General features: G+C 37.2%; 1 protein-coding gene across 2 annotated transcripts in view; it reads left to right on the top strand.

The window, feature by feature from the left end:
• Positions 1 to 5,959: 5,959 nt before the first annotated feature.
• The window catches only part of RB1 (RB transcriptional corepressor 1), a 128,062-nt gene continuing 115,903 nt past the window's right edge, over positions 5,960 to 18,118 (top strand). For both annotated transcript variants that reach the window (XM_076009459.1, XM_076009461.1), the window contains exons 1-2: positions 5,960 to 6,317; positions 9,191 to 9,317. In XM_076009459.1, the coding sequence (XP_075865574.1) occupies positions 6,181 to 6,317; positions 9,191 to 9,317 (264 nt within the window). In that variant the 5' untranslated portion in view covers positions 5,960 to 6,180. The remainder of the gene's footprint in view (positions 6,318 to 9,190; positions 9,318 to 18,118) is intronic.

Genomic DNA, 18,118 nt, shown 5'->3' with positions numbered 1-18,118 from the left:
CTATCTAACCTCTTTATCAGAGGAGAGTTTAAAGTCCTGCCGACATTCTGGCCCCAGGTATAATGGGCTGAATTGTGTTTCCCCTTGAATCTGTGTGTTGAAGTCCTAACTCCCAATACTACAGAATGTGACTGTATTTAGAGATGGGGTCTTTATAGAGGTAATTAAGTTACAATGAGGTTGTTATGGTCATTCATTCAACAGGTATTTGTTAAGTGCCCACTATGTGCCAGGCACATGTTAGGTGCTAGGACACACTCATTAGCAGAACAGATATGGACCTACCTTCATAGACTGGCTGGTTTCACGGACACGCAAGCTATGTGGTCACACATTGCTCCAATCAGAAGGGCCCTGTGCTTGGTTTATACTCTGCTGTTACCATCTTGAAATTCTTAATATTTCTGGAACAAGGGGTCCTGTATTTTCATTTCACTCTGGGCAAATTATGTAACTGGTCCTGCTCAGGGAGACTATAGTTTAGTAGGAGAATCAATCGTATTCTCTGTATTGAGGAGTGTGGTTTGGTGACGTGAACAGAAGGTCAGTGTAGCACGAGAAGTAGTATTGTGTAAAGGGATGAAGCCAGCCATATGCACAATGGCAGGAAGGAGGGGAGCCTGTCGGTGGGGGGGTGACAAAATATAGGAGTGTAGCAGCAGGAACTTTTGGCTTTCTTCACTCTTTTCCTTAAACTTTATCACTAACTCTGAATAATTCACACAGACTGAGCAGGTCTCTCATTCTTGAAATCTGAAAGAATCTAAGAAGCACTCTCAGGTGACAATTTAAATCATGGGATTGGAAGAGAGAATTGAAAACCTTCAAAGGCTAGTGTTTCTCACACTATCTGTGAAGGAACTTTTCATTCTTTAATTTCCCATTTGTCATGAACTGATACCTTGGGAATATAAAGTACAAACAAATTGCTAGAAAAATGAAAGGAAAACAAACAACAAAGGCACACAAAAGCTCACATTTTCTAGATTAAACTGAAATAAAATATTTCAATAAATATAATCAGAACAAGCATGAGTTAAAAGAAAAAAATTACAAAAATACCCATTGTTTATTGAAAGTGTCCATTTAGATAATTAATGTAGACAATTGCTATCACACTCCTAATATTTTGTCATTCCACAGTTGTAACAAATAATGAAAAGTTGGGATGAAATACAGCAAAAATCCCTATGTCACTGTAAGAATTTCCTATATTAAACACTACACAAACAACATGAATATCAATATTTAAAGTTGATGTGACAAATAAGTGTGTTCTTTGCTTGTTAACTTATCTAGGTTGAATTGGTGACATGCTACTTACAGGAGATAATGTATAGCTAAACTGTTTATTTTATTTTATTTTTTTTGAGACGGAGTCTAACTCTGTTGCCTGGGCCAGAGTGCCGTGGCGTCAGCCCAGCTCACAGCAATCTCAAACTCCTGGGCTCAAGCAATCCTCCTGCCTCAGCCTTCCGAGTAGCTGGGACTACAGGCATGCACTACTTGGCTAATTTTTTTCTATATATTTTTAGTTGTCCAGCTAATTACTTTGTATTTTTAGCAGAGACAGAGGTTTTGCTCTTGCTCAGGCTGGTCTTGAACTCATGAACTCAAACAGTCCTCCCGCCTTGGCCTCCCAGAGTGCTAGGATTACAGGCATGAGCCACCGCACCTGACCTAAACTGTTTATTTTAATACTAGTAGTAGAGAAACCAGTTTCTCAAAAGTATGTTGAGGTGAACAGAAGAAGAGATTTAAAACAATTGCAGCAAGCTCAGGATATTCAGTTTTAACTTTTATCGCTAATAAAGGAAGCAATGAGTTATTTTCAAAATTCATCTTCACTCCTTTATGAGTAGCCGGTTTCGAAAATTATCATATGAAGTTATTGTTACATTTAAATTATCTTTCAATGAAAGAAATAGATTTTGGTTCCATGGATTTCTTGTGTGTATAGCTTATTTTGATGGAAATAAATATTCAAAATATTTTATCATATTTATAATTAGTTTCTTTATATTTTGTACACAAATGTCACTTAAGTTTGATGGACTAATTGCTTCATTAGTTTACATGATTTTAGTATTTCAGTATTTTTGGCTACAAATTCAATAAATGGGGATTATACTTCTGAGTAAATTTAGTACAAACTCTTAGATCTTTAATCTTTTGAAATTACTTCTCTGATCATTACTATGATTCCTAACGCACTACAGATGTGTGTATTTTATTGACAAAACAGGACAATGAGGCTTGTTTTGCCATCTATAATACAGGGTTAAAAAATAGACACAAATTTTACTTCCTTAATTTAGCTATGAATTTTTTAAAAAACGGCTCAATGAAAAATGAAAATGGGCCAGGCGCGGTGGCTCACGCCTGTAATCCTAGCACTCTGGGAGGCCGGGGCGGGCGGATTGCTCGAGGTCAGGAGTTTGAAACCAGCCTGAGCAAGAGCGAGACCCTGTCTCTACTTTAAAATAAAATATACAATCCAGTGGTTAAAAAAAAATGTAAAAGTAAATAAATATTTACATTTTCACAGAATTTTACTCTCTTTTTTGGGTTATAGGTGACAAACTAACCTTAAAATTTTACTCATCATAATGTGATTCTACTGTGCATGACAAGTATACAGCCACTTGCAACTCACCAAGCAAGTTGGAGAACACCTAAACTGTTCTGTGCTCCAGAGAATGAGAAATGAGAAATGTCCAATGATCATGTGCTTGTATATTGCTGAAATGTCAAATTTCTATAAACACTGCTAAGTGCTGACTCTTCATTTCTATTCTTATCTCCTTGTGGACTAAGCACAAGCAGTTTGCAGACTGGCACTGGTCCAACAACCTCAAAGTAATGCTACTTTGAGTAGCAATACTCTAGTGAACATGTGCATTGAAGCGACTGGTAGAAAAAGAACTAGTGAAGGAGTTTATGAAGTAACAGAAGGAACTAGAACAAGGAGACCATGGATTTGTGGGAAAATAGAGAATTTTTAACTATATTGACTGCAACAAAGCTCAAGTAGGTTGAGGACCAAAAAAGAAGCTACTGAATTGACAATTAGGATTTCAGAAGAGTGCTGGTGGTGGTAGAGGAAGGAAGCCAAGCTAGCAGACTGAAGGATTGAGGAAGTAGAGAGAACCGATGAGCGTGACCCTTCTGAGAAGGTATTATAGATATTAATAGTTAAGAAATGGAAATAGTGTGGTAGCTTGGGGGTGCAAAAACATCGAAGGAAGACTTTTAAATCAATGGAGCCTCCCCCCAAAAGTTTTAATATCACTGAAAGGGTCTCACACTGAAGATAGTTCCCTCCCTCTCTCTAATGAAGATTTTTTTGGTCTTACAACAATCTTCTTAAAATTACTATGTAGGTTGAGGAGATCCGGGGAGCTTCTTTTAAGGAACTGCAGAATTTCGAATACTTCTTTGATAGCACAACAGAAAATGATGAGGGCATGTAAGGATTGTGATTGACTCAACTGCTCCTGAGTTGTATGGAAGGAAAATATATTTTAAGGCCAGGTGCAGTGGCTCACACCTGTAATCCTGATATTCAGGGAGGCCAAGGGGAGAGGATTGCTTGAGGTCAGGAGTTTGAGAACAGGCTCAGCAAGAGTGAGACCCCATCTCTACTAAAAATAGAAAAAATTAGCCAGGCAACTAAAAATAGAAACAAAAAATTAGCTGGGCATGATGCTGAGTGTCTGTAGTCTCATCTACTCAGAAGGCTGAGGCAGGAGGCTCACTTGAGCCCAGGTGTTTGAGGTTGCTGTGAGCCAGGCTGACGCCACAGCACTCTGGTCCAGGCAACAAAGGGAGACTCTGTCTCAAAAAACAAAAAAAAGAAGAAAAAAGAAAATATATTTTAAATGCTAGGAAACATAGTAAAGATACATTTTTTTTTGTAAATTGAGAAATCTTTGACTTATCATAATTGTAAAATGGTAAATCTGGATGTTGATAAACTGGGTTTAAATAAAGCAAGTCATATTTACATATGAAGAGTTTTTACTTCAGTTCCCAGAACTTTACTCTCCTGAGATCTCTACTTTTAGCAACCAAGCATTTACTGTGTGCCCAACCCTGTGCTAGGTACTAAGGCAACAGTGATGCCTCAGATTTGGTCTCTATCCTGAAGCGGTTCACAGGAGAAATATTAACAGTCATGATGCTTTCTGGTGCAGGCAACACCACTTTGAAACACTTTGAAAACATCGCCTCTGCTGAGGTCAGCTCCAGGGTTTGTCAAAACAGAGACTCAGCTATGTCTTTGAGGATCCAGATTCTTTCGATATTCCTACAGCACCAACCTCAGCATTTCTTTCTTTTCTGTAGGTCAGCTTGTCTCAGGTTACAACAGCTGCAGCAACTGTAAGTGTCACAGGCTGCAGCAACTGCAAGTGTCACTGTTCAGTGCTCACAACAATAGTTCAGGGGTAGAACTGTGTCATTCCTGTATCTCATTTTATCAGGCTCCCAGCAGACTATTCTTTATCTTTTAAAGGTCAAAACTGCATCCTGAGCTCTTCCCTAAACGAACTCTGGGCAGGGTGCATGGGACTACCACTTTAATGACATTCATTTTCTGTAGCTGGCCCTGCGCCTGGGCCCTACCTCCTGACAAATATTTGGCCCCCGAGAGGGGGTTTTTGAAGTTAGGCGGGACTGGCTGTTGAGCAGGCCAGCGCTTGTCAAGCCTTTACACATCCTGGCATATGTCATGGTATAGAGAGCAAATGGTAAGCCATTGTACAACTTGCAACCCAGGAGGCTTGCAGCCATGATTTGCCTGAAGGTTCCTGCTGCCTCAGACTCTGCTCAGCTGTTCCAGGATAAAGGGATCTACACCAGAACACAATTGTAATTTACTCACAGCACCTCCGCTGGGGAATGCTGAGTGGGGCAATCAACAGTGTCTGCCAAAGAGAGAAAAACATGTACTCCAACTAGACAATGTATTAATATAAATACCGAAAGATAGAAGGATGCACAGCTTCTAAGCAATGTTTAATGGTGGTAGTCCCAGCAAGCTCTTTTCTGATGTCTTTCTGCCTTTGTACATGCTGTCTCTCTCTTGCCATTCTCTTCACCAACATAATGGAATGGATAGGTGGAGTCAAATATCCTTGGGTTCAAATCCTCTGCTACCGCACTGGCTCCGTGATATGGGGCAAATTAATACACTCTTCTGAGCCTGTTTTCCCCATCTACAACGTAGAATGCTAATACTATTACTATCCATTTTAAAGGGTGGTTTCTGAGGATTAAATAAGACAATTATGCAAGGTGGCCAGCACATTTCCTGGTACACAGCAAGCCCTCCTTAAATGTTAGGTCAGCCCGGCAAACTTCTATTCAACTGCTACTGCTACTCTTAAAGTCTGCCTTAGACTTTTCGATGGTTTCTCCTGTTCATACACCACTAGGGATACCTTCTCTTATATTATAATCTGTTCAGTGCCCACAGTCCCCCTTCCCTAACCAGTCATCCTCAAAAGGCCAGGAATTGCCCTACGTTTTGTATCTCCTAGTGACCGGCAAAGTTCGGCACCTACTAGCGTTCCACGTTTGTTTTTGTTTTGGCCGAGTGTGCTTAACGGCTTGGGGAGGAGGAGTCTGGTGGAGGCGGCGGCGCCGCCCGAGGAGAGAGAGGGGCGTGCCCGCCAGGGTGCACTCGCCCGATATTCCCCGCGGGCCCCGAGGGGCAGCCCCGATCGCCCCCCGATAGAGGCGTGGGGCCCTTGTCACCCAGCAGGCTCTTTGTATGGCCTCGTTACGGGCACCCAGGCCTGGAGGCGGGGAGTTTCGGGTAGAAACATGTCCGGGCGGTGGCCGACGCCTGCGGGAAGACTCCTGGAGCCAGGCCGGGCCACCCCGCCCCAACCGCGCGCCCAGGCGCCCCGGCCCGCGCGCCGCCCGGCGCCCCGGTCCCCACCAGACGCCGGCGGGCCCGGGAGCATCGCGGACGTGACGCCGCGGGCGGAAGTGACGTTTTCCCGCGGTTGGACGCGGCGCTCGGTTGCCGGGCGGGGGAGGGCGCGTCCGGTTTTTCTCAGGGGACGTTCAAATTATTTTTGTAACGGGAGTCGGGGCGTGCCCCGACGTGCGCGCGCGTCGCTCTCCCGGCGCTGCTCCATCGCTCGCTGGCTCCTGCTCTGGGAAGGCGTCATGCCGCCCAAAACCCCCCGAAGAGCAGCCGCTGCCGCCGCCGCCAGCGCCGCCGCCGAGCCCCCGGCGCCTCCGCCGCCCCCTCCTGAGGAGGACCCGGAGCAGGACAGTGGCCCCGAGGACCTGCCTCTGGCCAGGTGAGCGCGCAAAGCCGCCGCCGCCGCGGCCCGCACGCGGAAACGGTGCCCCGAGGGTGCGGCGGGCGGACGCCGCGGCTGCTAGGCGGGGGCGCATCCTCGCCGGGGGCCGGTCCCGGCGGCGGCGGGAGGGTCCCTCCCTTCCCCCAGCCCCCGCCGCGGGGCGTCTGCGGGACCGTGACAGGGTTCCGAGGTCGGAGTGAGGGGAGAGACACTGCGAGGGGGTCTCGGCTCCAGCTTGACAGGTGTCGGGCGGGTGGGTCTCAGGTCCCTGAGCGAAGTGACAGGTGCAGTCTTTCCTCTTTCCAGACCGAGGCTTGGAGGCGGCGCGTAATTGCGAGCCTCCATCAAACGCAAAAAATAAAACTAAAAATCCAAAAATGACTGGTGTCTGTTGGAGAGTTTTTGACCGGGTGAGATCTGGAGTACTCTGGTGGTCGTTTGACTTTCTGTTTTGGTCTCCTGCGATGCAACAGTTGGAAGTATTTTCCTCTGGGCGTGCACTGCGATGTGAAGCCCAGTTCTGGGAGAGGCCAACCAGAAAAGCCTGGGACGTGAAGTGCAGGGTCCTGGCTATCACTTGCCCACAGAGTGCTCCGCTGAGGAGCTTTGTGGAGTTCCCTTACAACAATGCTTTCAGGCCTTGGGGACTCAAAGCCATCTGTAGTGACTGGTGGAGCATAACTCTTTAGAGGAACTGGTATATGGGCAACAGTTTCATGAGACTTCAGCACAAGTGCTTGAAAGTTTCTAAACTTTTCTTTTTCTTTTTTTTTTTCCTGTTGGGTAGGACCCTTCTTCTGTGTTAAGCTACCTCATTATTTCTTCCATTTTGCCTTTTGACTGATCCAGCAAGGATCCTCCTGGTGTCCACTCTTTTTGATTTTGTTTTTGGTACAAAGCAAAATTAGTGGTGTTTTGTACTCACATGGAACTTTTTTTTTCCTTGCTAAGTAAATCTGAATTTAAGCAAGTCTATGTGGATGCAGTAGAAGAAGACAGGGAGATATTTATTGTATTGCAACGCCTTATTTTTCTTGATTGTACTACTTCATAGTTAAGTAGCTAAGATGGAAAGAGTATAATTGTCATTATTATCTTTGGCGTTGGTTTTATTGTGAGACTACAGATCCGTTGCAGGGTCATGAATGAGACTCATTTCTGTCTCTGATTACTTTTTGCCCCATTCTGTTACTTCATCAACTCCCAGTTTACCCTCACACATTTCTTTCCACTCACCAGACACTAACAATTTAGGACAAATTGTAAAAGATTGCAATGGATTTTGGAAATGGCCTGTGGAAGGCTGTTAAAAATTCATGTATTTAAATAGACTATCTTATACATCAATTAAAAATCATAATAGTTAAAAACAAAAACTACGTCTGGGGTGCCTTTGGAAAAAGCAGTACTCTAAAGAATTCCATGTTATACACAGCCTCTGAAAGCATTCTTGATTATTGTAGAGTAACCAGGAATATTGAAGTTCTGGCCATTGTCTGGGAAAGTAAGGACTTTTTTTTAACACATTGTTTTATATATTTGAATATTGGAACTATCAAAAATTCTGTTAAGTCAAAACTTACAGGATACAGTCTGTTCTTGATTATCCATGCCCACAAAGCATTTCATTAACATGGATAATCCAACTCTATAAGTTAACTACTTAGCAATTGTAGAACCACTGCCTGGCAGTCTGAGGCTGAGATACTTGCTTGGAGATGGAATCAGGGCCCAGTCCAACTGCACTTCCAGTGACAAAGTCCATTTCTGCCTTGAGAGTTGAGATCTTATTTCTGTTTCATTGTGTGTGGCCTAAGTAATGAAACTGGAAGGGAAACTGTCTCTAGGAACAGCATACTACCTTCATTGTTGAAATAATCAAACGTTAATCAAGTTTTGATCCAGGGGTGGTGACACTAGTCACAGCTACTCAGAAAGCTAAGATGGGAGGATCACCTGAGCCCAGGAGTTCAAGACCAGCCTGGGCAACACAGAGAGACCCTGTATAAAAAAAAAAAAAAAAAAAAAAAGTTAATCATGTTTAGAAGGAGGAATTGGCAGTCTAGAATAGTGGTCAAAGGTGTAGATTTGGTTCACATCATGGTTTACCTCTTACTGGCTGTTACCTCAGGTGAGTGCTTTAACCTACTGGTTTGGTAGGCATTTGTAAATGTCTACTTTTACAGATGAGAATACTTACCGAATAGGGCTGATAAGGGAATCCAGTGAAACCGTACATCTAAGGTACTCTGTACAGGGTCATAGTAAATACTCAAAAATTATTAATTATTCCTTATATTGTTATTAGATGTCAGATAGACATTAGATGAATAAAAAGGAATTAGCCTACACGAATTTATTGAATGCATATCGTGGTTAAGGAGAAAGGACTGAAATAAGCAATGCAATAATTTATATCAAGGTAATCATCATGTAAGAAATGCTAGTAGGTAGAGAGATTATATATGACACTGGTAAGAGTAGTCTACAGTTTAGCAAAGTCACTGGCATTGAACTGACTGTGCAGTGTTATCTGTGGGCTTTTATTTTCATTATTATTATCCCATTTTCCCAAATAGCTTTAACCTTTGTACTTCACAGAGCTGTTTGCTTCTCTGAAGTATATTTGATTCACTATGCCAGCAAATATTTTTCACTGTGTGGTTTCCTTATTTTGGAAATACCATGAAAAAGATAAACATGTTTAAATTCTAAGTGTATATTTTTTCTAAATAAGATCTTAAAGTACTTAGTAATTAATACTCTCTTTCAGAATAGTGCTATTATGTGCAAATTGTTGAAACAAATGTTTACTTAATAAGTTTGACTTTTAAGTGTGTGCCTATTATATGATTATTTTCATTTGGTAGGCTTGAGTTTGAAGAAACCGAAGAACCTGATTTTACTGCATTATGTCAGAAATTAAAGTTACCAGATCATGTCAGAGAAAGAGCTTGGTTAACTTGGGAGAAAGTTTCATCTGTGGATGGAGTATTGGTAAGGATTTTCTTAAAGTTTTTTGAAAACTTTTTTTCTCATTTTAAAAATAATTTCAAATTGCTATAGAAAATTTGGGAGATAGTAAAATATAAAGAAACTAAAAGCTAGTAATAATTCCATTACTCATAGGAAATTCCCATCTGATAACATTAAAAATGTTTGAAAAGAATCTCCCCACATAAGCCTACCACCAAAGTATTTTAAAGCAAATCTTAATTATCATATTTTATTCATAAGGACTTCATTATGTTATAAGAACTTTTTAAAAAATACCACACCTTATAAAATAATTTTAAATGTCTTTTAATATGCAGTGTTCAGATTTCCTAATTTTAGTGTTGTTAGAATTAGTGTTGTTAGAATTCAAGATCTTTGATAATGTTTTGATATATCCTTTCCATTTATTCTTTGCATATGTATATATGTTAAGTAACAATAGCAAATAATAGTGTTTTATGTGTACTGGGGGAGTATTATGAGTACTTTTCAAATAACTCATTTAAAAATCCATTATTGAAATATAAAATATTTTTTTACATGTAAAATGTGAAATCTTCATTTTACAGATGAAGACACTAAGTAATTTCAACAAAGTCCTTAGGAAATAAGACCTCAAGTACAAATTTGAGATCATACATATAGTTACATGTAGTTACACATAGTTTTGTATCTTGCTTTTTTTTGTTGTTCAACACGAGTATTTTCTGATGTTATTAAATATTTTTTGGTAATACAGTTTCTAGTGGCATATTTTATCTTTTGGATGTATTTCAATTTACTATTAAATTTTAATATACTATCTTACTATTATTGGACAGTTAGTTTTTTTCCAACTTTTTAATGTTAAAAATAATGTAATAAACATCAATATTCATAAGAATAATGATTGGCACAAAGTCAGTCCATGATATTTTGTTAAATAAATTAAATAAGTGAATGAATCTCTGATTATTTCATTAGAATAAATTCTTACAATTTGAATTACTGAGTCAAAAGCTATGAACATTTTAATGACTCTTAATGATTATTGCTAAATTGTACTTCAGGCACTTTTAATGAATTTACTTGTTCATCATCCTAATATAAGAGTATGTCTATTTTACTGATCAAATTAGCACAACAAAATATGTCTATGTATATCCCATTTTAAACACTGTTTAAAACCATTTTTAAAATCTCTGGCATAAAAAAGAAACAAGTTTCACAATTCCAAATATTTGAACATAGTCTTAAATTCCTGTTCTTAATAGAGAGGAATATTGAAGTATCTTAGATGTATGAATTTGGCATTATAAGCCCCAAACATCTAATGTATATTTCCACTGATTTGGGTACTTCATGTACAAAGCTATTTTTGTGCATATTCAGTTAAAGGGAGTCATAGCTCCTTCACTTCTCTCTCCTCCTAAAATATTAGGCTTTTAGTTTTCAGAAAATTTGGAAAGGGTAGCTAATTATAGAGAGTATTAGTAAATACAGGTACTGTAGTTTCCAATTTCTAAGTGCATTGTATTCTAAATCTGTGTGCAAGTGCAATATGGTAGTTGGGTTTCGAGCCTAGTTCACACAACTTTTTTGGTACTGAACTATAACAGTAATGGTTTTAATAGTGGAGTCCTTTTTGAGCTTCAGACTTCAATACATGTATGATATTTCTTATCTTACCCCTTTCTTCTGTTAGCTTTGTCCCTGCCTTTCTTGGGAACTGGCATGGTTTAAATCACATTTCCTAATGGAGCTCATGTTGGGAACTAGTACATGTGAAATCATTCCTGGTTGTGTGCTGGATGAATACAAGAAAGGAATTTCATGTTACTTTTGGGATTTGAAGTACATTTTTGAAGGATAGGACAGAAGATGATGTCTTGTTGTCCTTCTATAATTCAACAGACATTTTCCTTGAAATATTATTTTCAGTATAGTTAAGTTTTTGAGGGGTGGCCTGAGAATTTAACCTTCATTTGTAAAATAGTTTCTTCGGGAGAACGTGATGGCGTGTGTTCTGAGAAGCGAATGTAATGATAGAATGAACCTGTTTCCAATGCAGCTATTCTAGTGGTAGTTGTCTGTCTTATTTGAAGCAAGAAGAGGAGTGTAGTAACTTGGGGAATGATTTTTGATGATTGAAAGTAGGTGGTGGTAATTGGAATAGAGGATGGGTTAAAAGCGAGGATTTAGAGTCAAAGTGAACTGATTCAAGTCTCAGGTATATCATTTACTAGCTCCATGATCCTGAGCATGTTACCTAAAATTTCCAACCCTCAGTTTTCTTATCTGTAAAAGGAGCTAGCAGTAACTTCTGGATTTTGGAGTTACTGTGTGAGGATTAAATAAATCCATCCTTGTAAAGCCCTTATTAGAGTTAATAAGTACCTATATTAGGTCATGCAAGCAGAGTAGTTTCACTTAAGAACTATCCCAGAAAGTTTTGTCACTATAATTTTTTTAGAAAAACTTAGGAATCATTTAAAATGGTTGCATTTTTAAATGCATGTGTAGTGATTTTGATGTGGTACTTTTGTTAATGCTAAATGTCACTAATCATCAGGGAAATGTAAATGAAAACCACAATGAGATATCACCTTACTCCTGTTAGAATGGCTTTTATTAAACAGCCCAAAAGCAATAGATGCTGGTGTGGATGCAGAGAGAAAGGAATGCTTACACACTGTTTGTGGGACTGTAAATTAGCATAACCTCTATGGAAAGCAGTATGGAAATCTCTCAAAGAACTAAAAGTAGACCTACCATTCCATCTAGGAATCCCACTACTGGTTATCTTCCACCCAAAGGAAAAGAAGCCATTTTATCCAAAAGACATCTGCACTTGAATGTTTATTGCAACATAATTCACAACTGCAAAGATCTGGAATCAACCTAAGTGCCCGTCAATTCATGAGTGGATTTACAAAATGTGATATATGTATATTATAGAGTACTATTCCACCATAAAAAAGGATGAATTAATACCTTTTGCAACAATTTGGAAGGAATTGGAGGCCATTATCCTAAGTGAAGTATCTCAAGAATGGAAAAACAAACACCACATGTACTCTATAATAAATTGGAAGTAACTGCTGATGGGCATACATGTGCACAGAGGGAAGTAAAAGTTATTGGAAATCAAGCAGTGGGGAGGGGAGAGGAGTGGAGGGGTAAAAACCTATCTAACAGGTACAATGAACACTGTTCAGGTGATGGGCACACTTATAGCCCTGACTCAAGCCATGTAACAAAAAAATTTGTACCTCCTTAATATGTTGAAGTAAAAAAACAAAGCAAAACAAAAAAATTCTTATTTTTAAGCTTTTTAGAGTTAGAAAAGTTGCTTATGTATACATGAAAGCATATATTAATACTTTATAAGGAAAAGTTTGTAGTATCTTGTCTAGAAAGGTGTTTACTTCTTTTTTATAAACAAAGTACAATAAAGATTAGATTTGTTCATAAGATTAAATTACATTCATGGTGCCTATAGCATATGAATAAGGGACTTTCCATTGAGAAATTGGCCAGGAGTGCTGTTCATATTGTGACTTCAGATGAATCAGTTGTTAGAATTTGGGTTTTCTCTCTGCATCTTGAATGGCAGTGTGGTAGAATGGAAAAGGCCTGGGACTTCAATGCAGGAAACTTTGTAGTTATATTGTAGCTATGTGATTTTGGGCAAGTTAATTCTCTGAATCTCAGTTTGCTAATCAGAAATAATGTCTGAATGTCAACCTCATAGAGTTTTTGTGAGTATTATATACACACACGTGTGCATGCACATACATGTATATTTCAAAGAGCTTTGAAATATATTGCCCTTGATAGAGCCACTTAAATATTTTTGTGATATAGTCATTATATTAAAAAAATACATGTTGCTGCTTAACAAGGGAGAAACATCCTGAGAAATGCATTGTTAAGTGATTTCATAATTGTGCTAACATCATAGAGGGTACTTACACAAACCTAGATGTTACAGCCTGCTACATATATACCTGGGCTATATGGTATGGCCTCTTGCTCCTAGCCTTCAAACCTGGACAGCATATTACTATATTGAATACTGCAGGCAGTTGTAACACAATGGTAAGTATTTGTGTATCTAAACATAGAGAAGGTACAGTAAAAATATCTTATATAATCTTATCGGACCACCATGTATTACTATAATCAATCTGTCATTGATTGAAATGTTGTTATGTGGTACATGACTGTAATTGAAAAGAGCAGTTTGGATTAAGAATAATGCAATAATAATGCTAGGCATTCCATTTAAGTTGTACTACAGAAATACAAAAGGGTTTCTTAATAACAAGAAGCAGAATACCTATTTTAAAATTACATTGTAATGAAAGGTGTCTACTTGTCATTTTGCAGTCCTTGGTAATATATATACCCTTTCTATTTGAAGGTGGTGCTAGTATTATGATTGCATATGGGTGTTGCTGAGAAAAATTCATTTAAGAACATGTTCATGAATGTTGTTTTGTCTTACAGATGTAGGCTATTTTCAGCTGCTTTTATTTCTGATCAATTTTTAAAAAATATTATGGAGAATTTAAAACATTTATAAAAGTAAACAGAGAAAATGTCATGTGCGTTTTACCTAGCTTCAACAGTTATCCATCATGGCCAAATTGTATTTCTCCTTTACTTCAAGATTATTTTAAAGAAAATCTTAGATACCATATTTCATCCATAAATATTTTCAGTATGTGTGTGGAAAAGATAAGAATGCTTTAAAAAAAAATGACCACAGTTCATCACACCTAACAAAGTTAGTGATAATTCCTTAATATCAAATATCTAGTGTTCAAAATTTCTCAATTGTTTCATAAATTCTTCTTTTTCCTGTATGTTCTAATCAGGATTCACATAAAGTCCGAACTCTTACTTGATTGATGATTGGCTGATTTGTCTTTTTTTTTTTTTTTTAATAATTTTTTTCTCTCCCTCTCCCTTTGATTTGTCTCTTATCTCTCTTTTAATATGTAGGTTTTACCTCCTTTCCTTCCTTTTGCCTTCTATGTCTTTTCTTACTGTTTGTTGAAGAAACTGGACTCTTTATTCACTAGAGTTTCCTATAATCTGCATTTTACATATTGCATCTCCTTTATAATTTAATATATTCTTCTAATCCCTATATTTCCTGGAAATGGATATAGAGGCCTGATCAGATCCTAGTTTGATATTTTCTGGAAGAAATACTTCAGAGATAATGTTGTTTATGCCCAGCAGGAGACACATAATATCTGGAGACATATAATATCTAGTTAGTTCTTGTTCTCTCTTTGTCTCTGTCTCTCTCTCTCCCTCTCTCCCCCCATCTTTTTTTTTTTTTTTTTTTAAAGAGATGGGGTCTCACAATGTTGCCCAGGCAGGATTCAAACTCCTGGGCTCAAGTGATCCTCCCAGTTCAGTCTCCTGAGTAGCTGGGACTGCAGGTTCATGCCCCTCTCTTTTTTTGATGTAGACAATCATTGATGATCATAACTGGATCCACTAGGGGTAGCTAAAAGGTGATCTTTTGACTTATCATTCCTTCTTCAATTATTAGGTATACTTCTGTAAATAGGTCCTCCATTAGCTATGGATACTCTGAAATATATGGTTCATGTAGGAAAAGTAGGATAAGTATTTTATCTTTGCTTTTATTGACCTGACTAGTTTTCAGACTAATGAGTTTGTTCTGTAACATCCTCCAAAGGTAAGCAAGGATTAGAATTGCCTTCTTTTTAAGCATAATCTTAACACTATCAATAGACCAGTTTGGCTGTACATAGACATTGAATAGGATCTTTACATAAGGAATTTTGCTTCTATTTCTACTTTGCTGAGAGTTTTTAAAAATTATTATATCAGAAATGAATGTTGGACTTTGTCAAATGCTTTTTCTGCGTCTATTGAGATGGTCACATATTTTCCCTTTATTAGACTCCTAATATGATGAATAATATTGACTGCTTTTCAAATGTTAAAGCAACCTTACAGTCATGGGCTAAGTTCTACTTGGTCATGATATATTATCTTTTTCATCTATTGTTGGATTTGATTAACTAAACCTTTGTTAAGAATTTTTACATATTTATTCATGAAGGATATTGGTCTCTAGTTTCTCTTTTTAGTTATGGCTTTGTCCAGTTTTATATCAGAATCATGCCAGCTCTGTAGAATGAATTGGGAAATATTCCTTCCACTTCAATTTTTTGTTAGAGTTTTTGTAAAATTGGTATTATTTCTTCCTAAGTGCTTAGTGAAGTCATATGGGCCTAGAATTGTCTTTGTGAGACAGTTAACTATAAATTCCATTTCTTTAATAGCTATTAGGCAGTTGTGGTTTATCTATTTCTTTTTGAGTGAGCTTTCATAGTTTGTATTTTTCAAGGAATTTGTCCATTTGATCTAAGTTACTGACTTTATTAGCATAAATGATTTGTTTCCTTATTATATCTTAATATTTTAATATATTTTATTATCAATATATCTTATATTAGTATCCTATATTATATGTATCATATATTATTGTCATATAATATATGATGAAATAACTTTTATACCTTGTAATGTTCTTTACTCTGAAACCTACTGTGTCTAATGTTAATATAGCCACTTCAGCTTTCTTTTGATTAGTACTAGCATTGTCTACTTTTTTTATCCTTTTATTTTTAGCTTTTTTGTGTCTTTATGTTTCAAGGTAGTTTCTAGTAGATAGCATATATTTGGGTCAGTCTACCTTTCATTTGGGATTTTGAGACCATTGACATTTAATGTGATTGTTAATATAGTTGGGTTTAAATCTGTCATCTTGTTATTTGTTTTTGTCTCTTCTTTGGTCCTTTTCCCTCTTTTTCTGCCTTTGTTGTGGATTGATTTTTTTGTGATTCCTTTTCTTCTTCATTTGTTGGCTTGTTAGCTATAATTCTTTGTTTTGTTATTTTAGTGGTTGTTTTAAACAAAAGTTTAAATTTTCTAAACTTTTGTTAAGAATTTGTACACATTTATTCATGAAGGAGATTGGTCTGTAGTTTCTTTTTTTAGTTATTGCTTTAAACTTATTACAGTCTACCTTTAAATGATATTATACTACTTCGTGTGTAGTTATAAAAACCTATGCTAGTTTACTTTCATTCCTTTCCTCTTGGCCTTTTGTTTTCATACATTTTACTTCTGTATGTGGTATAAATCCCACAATACATTGTTATTATTTTTGCTCTAAACAGTCCATTATTTTTAAAAGAGATTTAAGTAATAAAAATTCTTTATATTTAACCATGTAGCTACTATGTCCAGTGTTCTTCATTTTTGTGTAGAATGAGATTTCTTTCTGGCATCATTTTACTTCCGGTCGAAGGATTTTTGATAGCAGTCCTTTATCAGATATATCTTTTGCAAATATTTTCTATCAGTCTATGGCTTGTCTTCTTGTTCTCTTGACAGTGTCTTTTGCAGAGCAGAAGTTTTGAAATTTTAATGCAGTCTAGCTTATTGGTTGTTTCTATTATGGATCATGCCTTGGTGTTGTATCTAAAATGTCATCACCAAACCCAAGGCCAACTAGATTTTCTCCTATATTCTAGGAATTTAGTTTCTAATTTTACATGTAGATCTCTGATCCATTTTGAGTTAATTTTTGTGCAAAGTAAGAGGAAGATCTGTGTGTAGATTTTTTTTTTTGCATGTGAATGTCCAGTTGTTCCAGTACTGTTGAGAAAAACATCTTTTCTCCATTGTATTGTGTTTGCACCTTTATAGATCAGTTGACTATATCTGTGTGGGTCTGTTCTGGGCTCTCTTTTCTTTTCCATTGATCCATTTGTCTATTCTTTCACCAATATCACACTGCCTTTATTACTGTAGCTTTATAGTAAGTCTTGGAGTTGGGTAATGTCAGTGTTCCAACTGTCATTGTTCCAACTTCCAAACTTTGTTTTCCTTGAGTATTGTATTGGCTATTCTGGGTTTTTTGCCTCTCTAGATAAACTTTAGAATTAATTTGTTAATATCCACAAAATAACCTGTTGGGATTTTGATTGGGATTACATTTAACCTATAGATCAAATTGGGAAGACTGACATCTTGACACTATTGAGTCTTCTCATTCATGAACTTGGAGTATCTTTCCATTTATTTAGTTCTTTGATTTCTTCCATTAGAATTTTGTAGTTTTCCTTGTATTATCTTGTACTTCTTGGTGGTTAGATTTTGTTGATTTAGACCTAAGTATTTTAATTTCTTGGATGCTAGTATAAATGGTGTGTTTTTTATTTCAGATTTCACTTTTTCATTGCTGGTGTATAGGAAAGTTATTGACTTTTATGTTCAAACCTTGTATCCTGCAACCTTGATATAATTTTTTTTTAATTCCAGTAGTTTTTTAATGGATTCTTTTGGATTTTCTACATAGATAGTTATATCATCTGCAAACAAAGGCAGTTTTATTTCTTTCTTCCTAATCTGTATACCTTTTATTTTTATTTTTTTTGTGTCTCAATTGTGTTATCTAGGACTTCCACTATGATGGTGAAAGGTGAAATCCTTGCCTTGTTCCTGGTCTTAGTGGGAAAGTGTCGAGTTTTTCACCATTAACTATGATATTAGTGATAGGTTTTCTATAAATGTTCTTTATCATATTGAGGAAATTCCCCTCTATCTGTAGTTTGCTGAGGGTTTTCTTTTTAATCATGAATGGGTATTGGATTTTTTTCAAAGGTTTTTCTGAATCTGTTGATATGCTCATGTGATTTTTTTTTTCCTTTTTTAGCCTGTTAATGTGTTTTTTTTTTTTTTTTTTTTTTTTTTTGAGACAG

This window comes from Microcebus murinus, chromosome 13 (genome assembly GCF_040939455.1).
Source record: "Microcebus murinus isolate Inina chromosome 13, M.murinus_Inina_mat1.0, whole genome shotgun sequence".
In the NCBI taxonomy this organism is placed as follows: Eukaryota; Metazoa; Chordata; class Mammalia; order Primates; family Cheirogaleidae; genus Microcebus; species Microcebus murinus.
The sequence above is the reverse complement of the archived record's forward strand: the minus strand, read 5'-3'. Positions and strand labels throughout refer to the sequence as shown.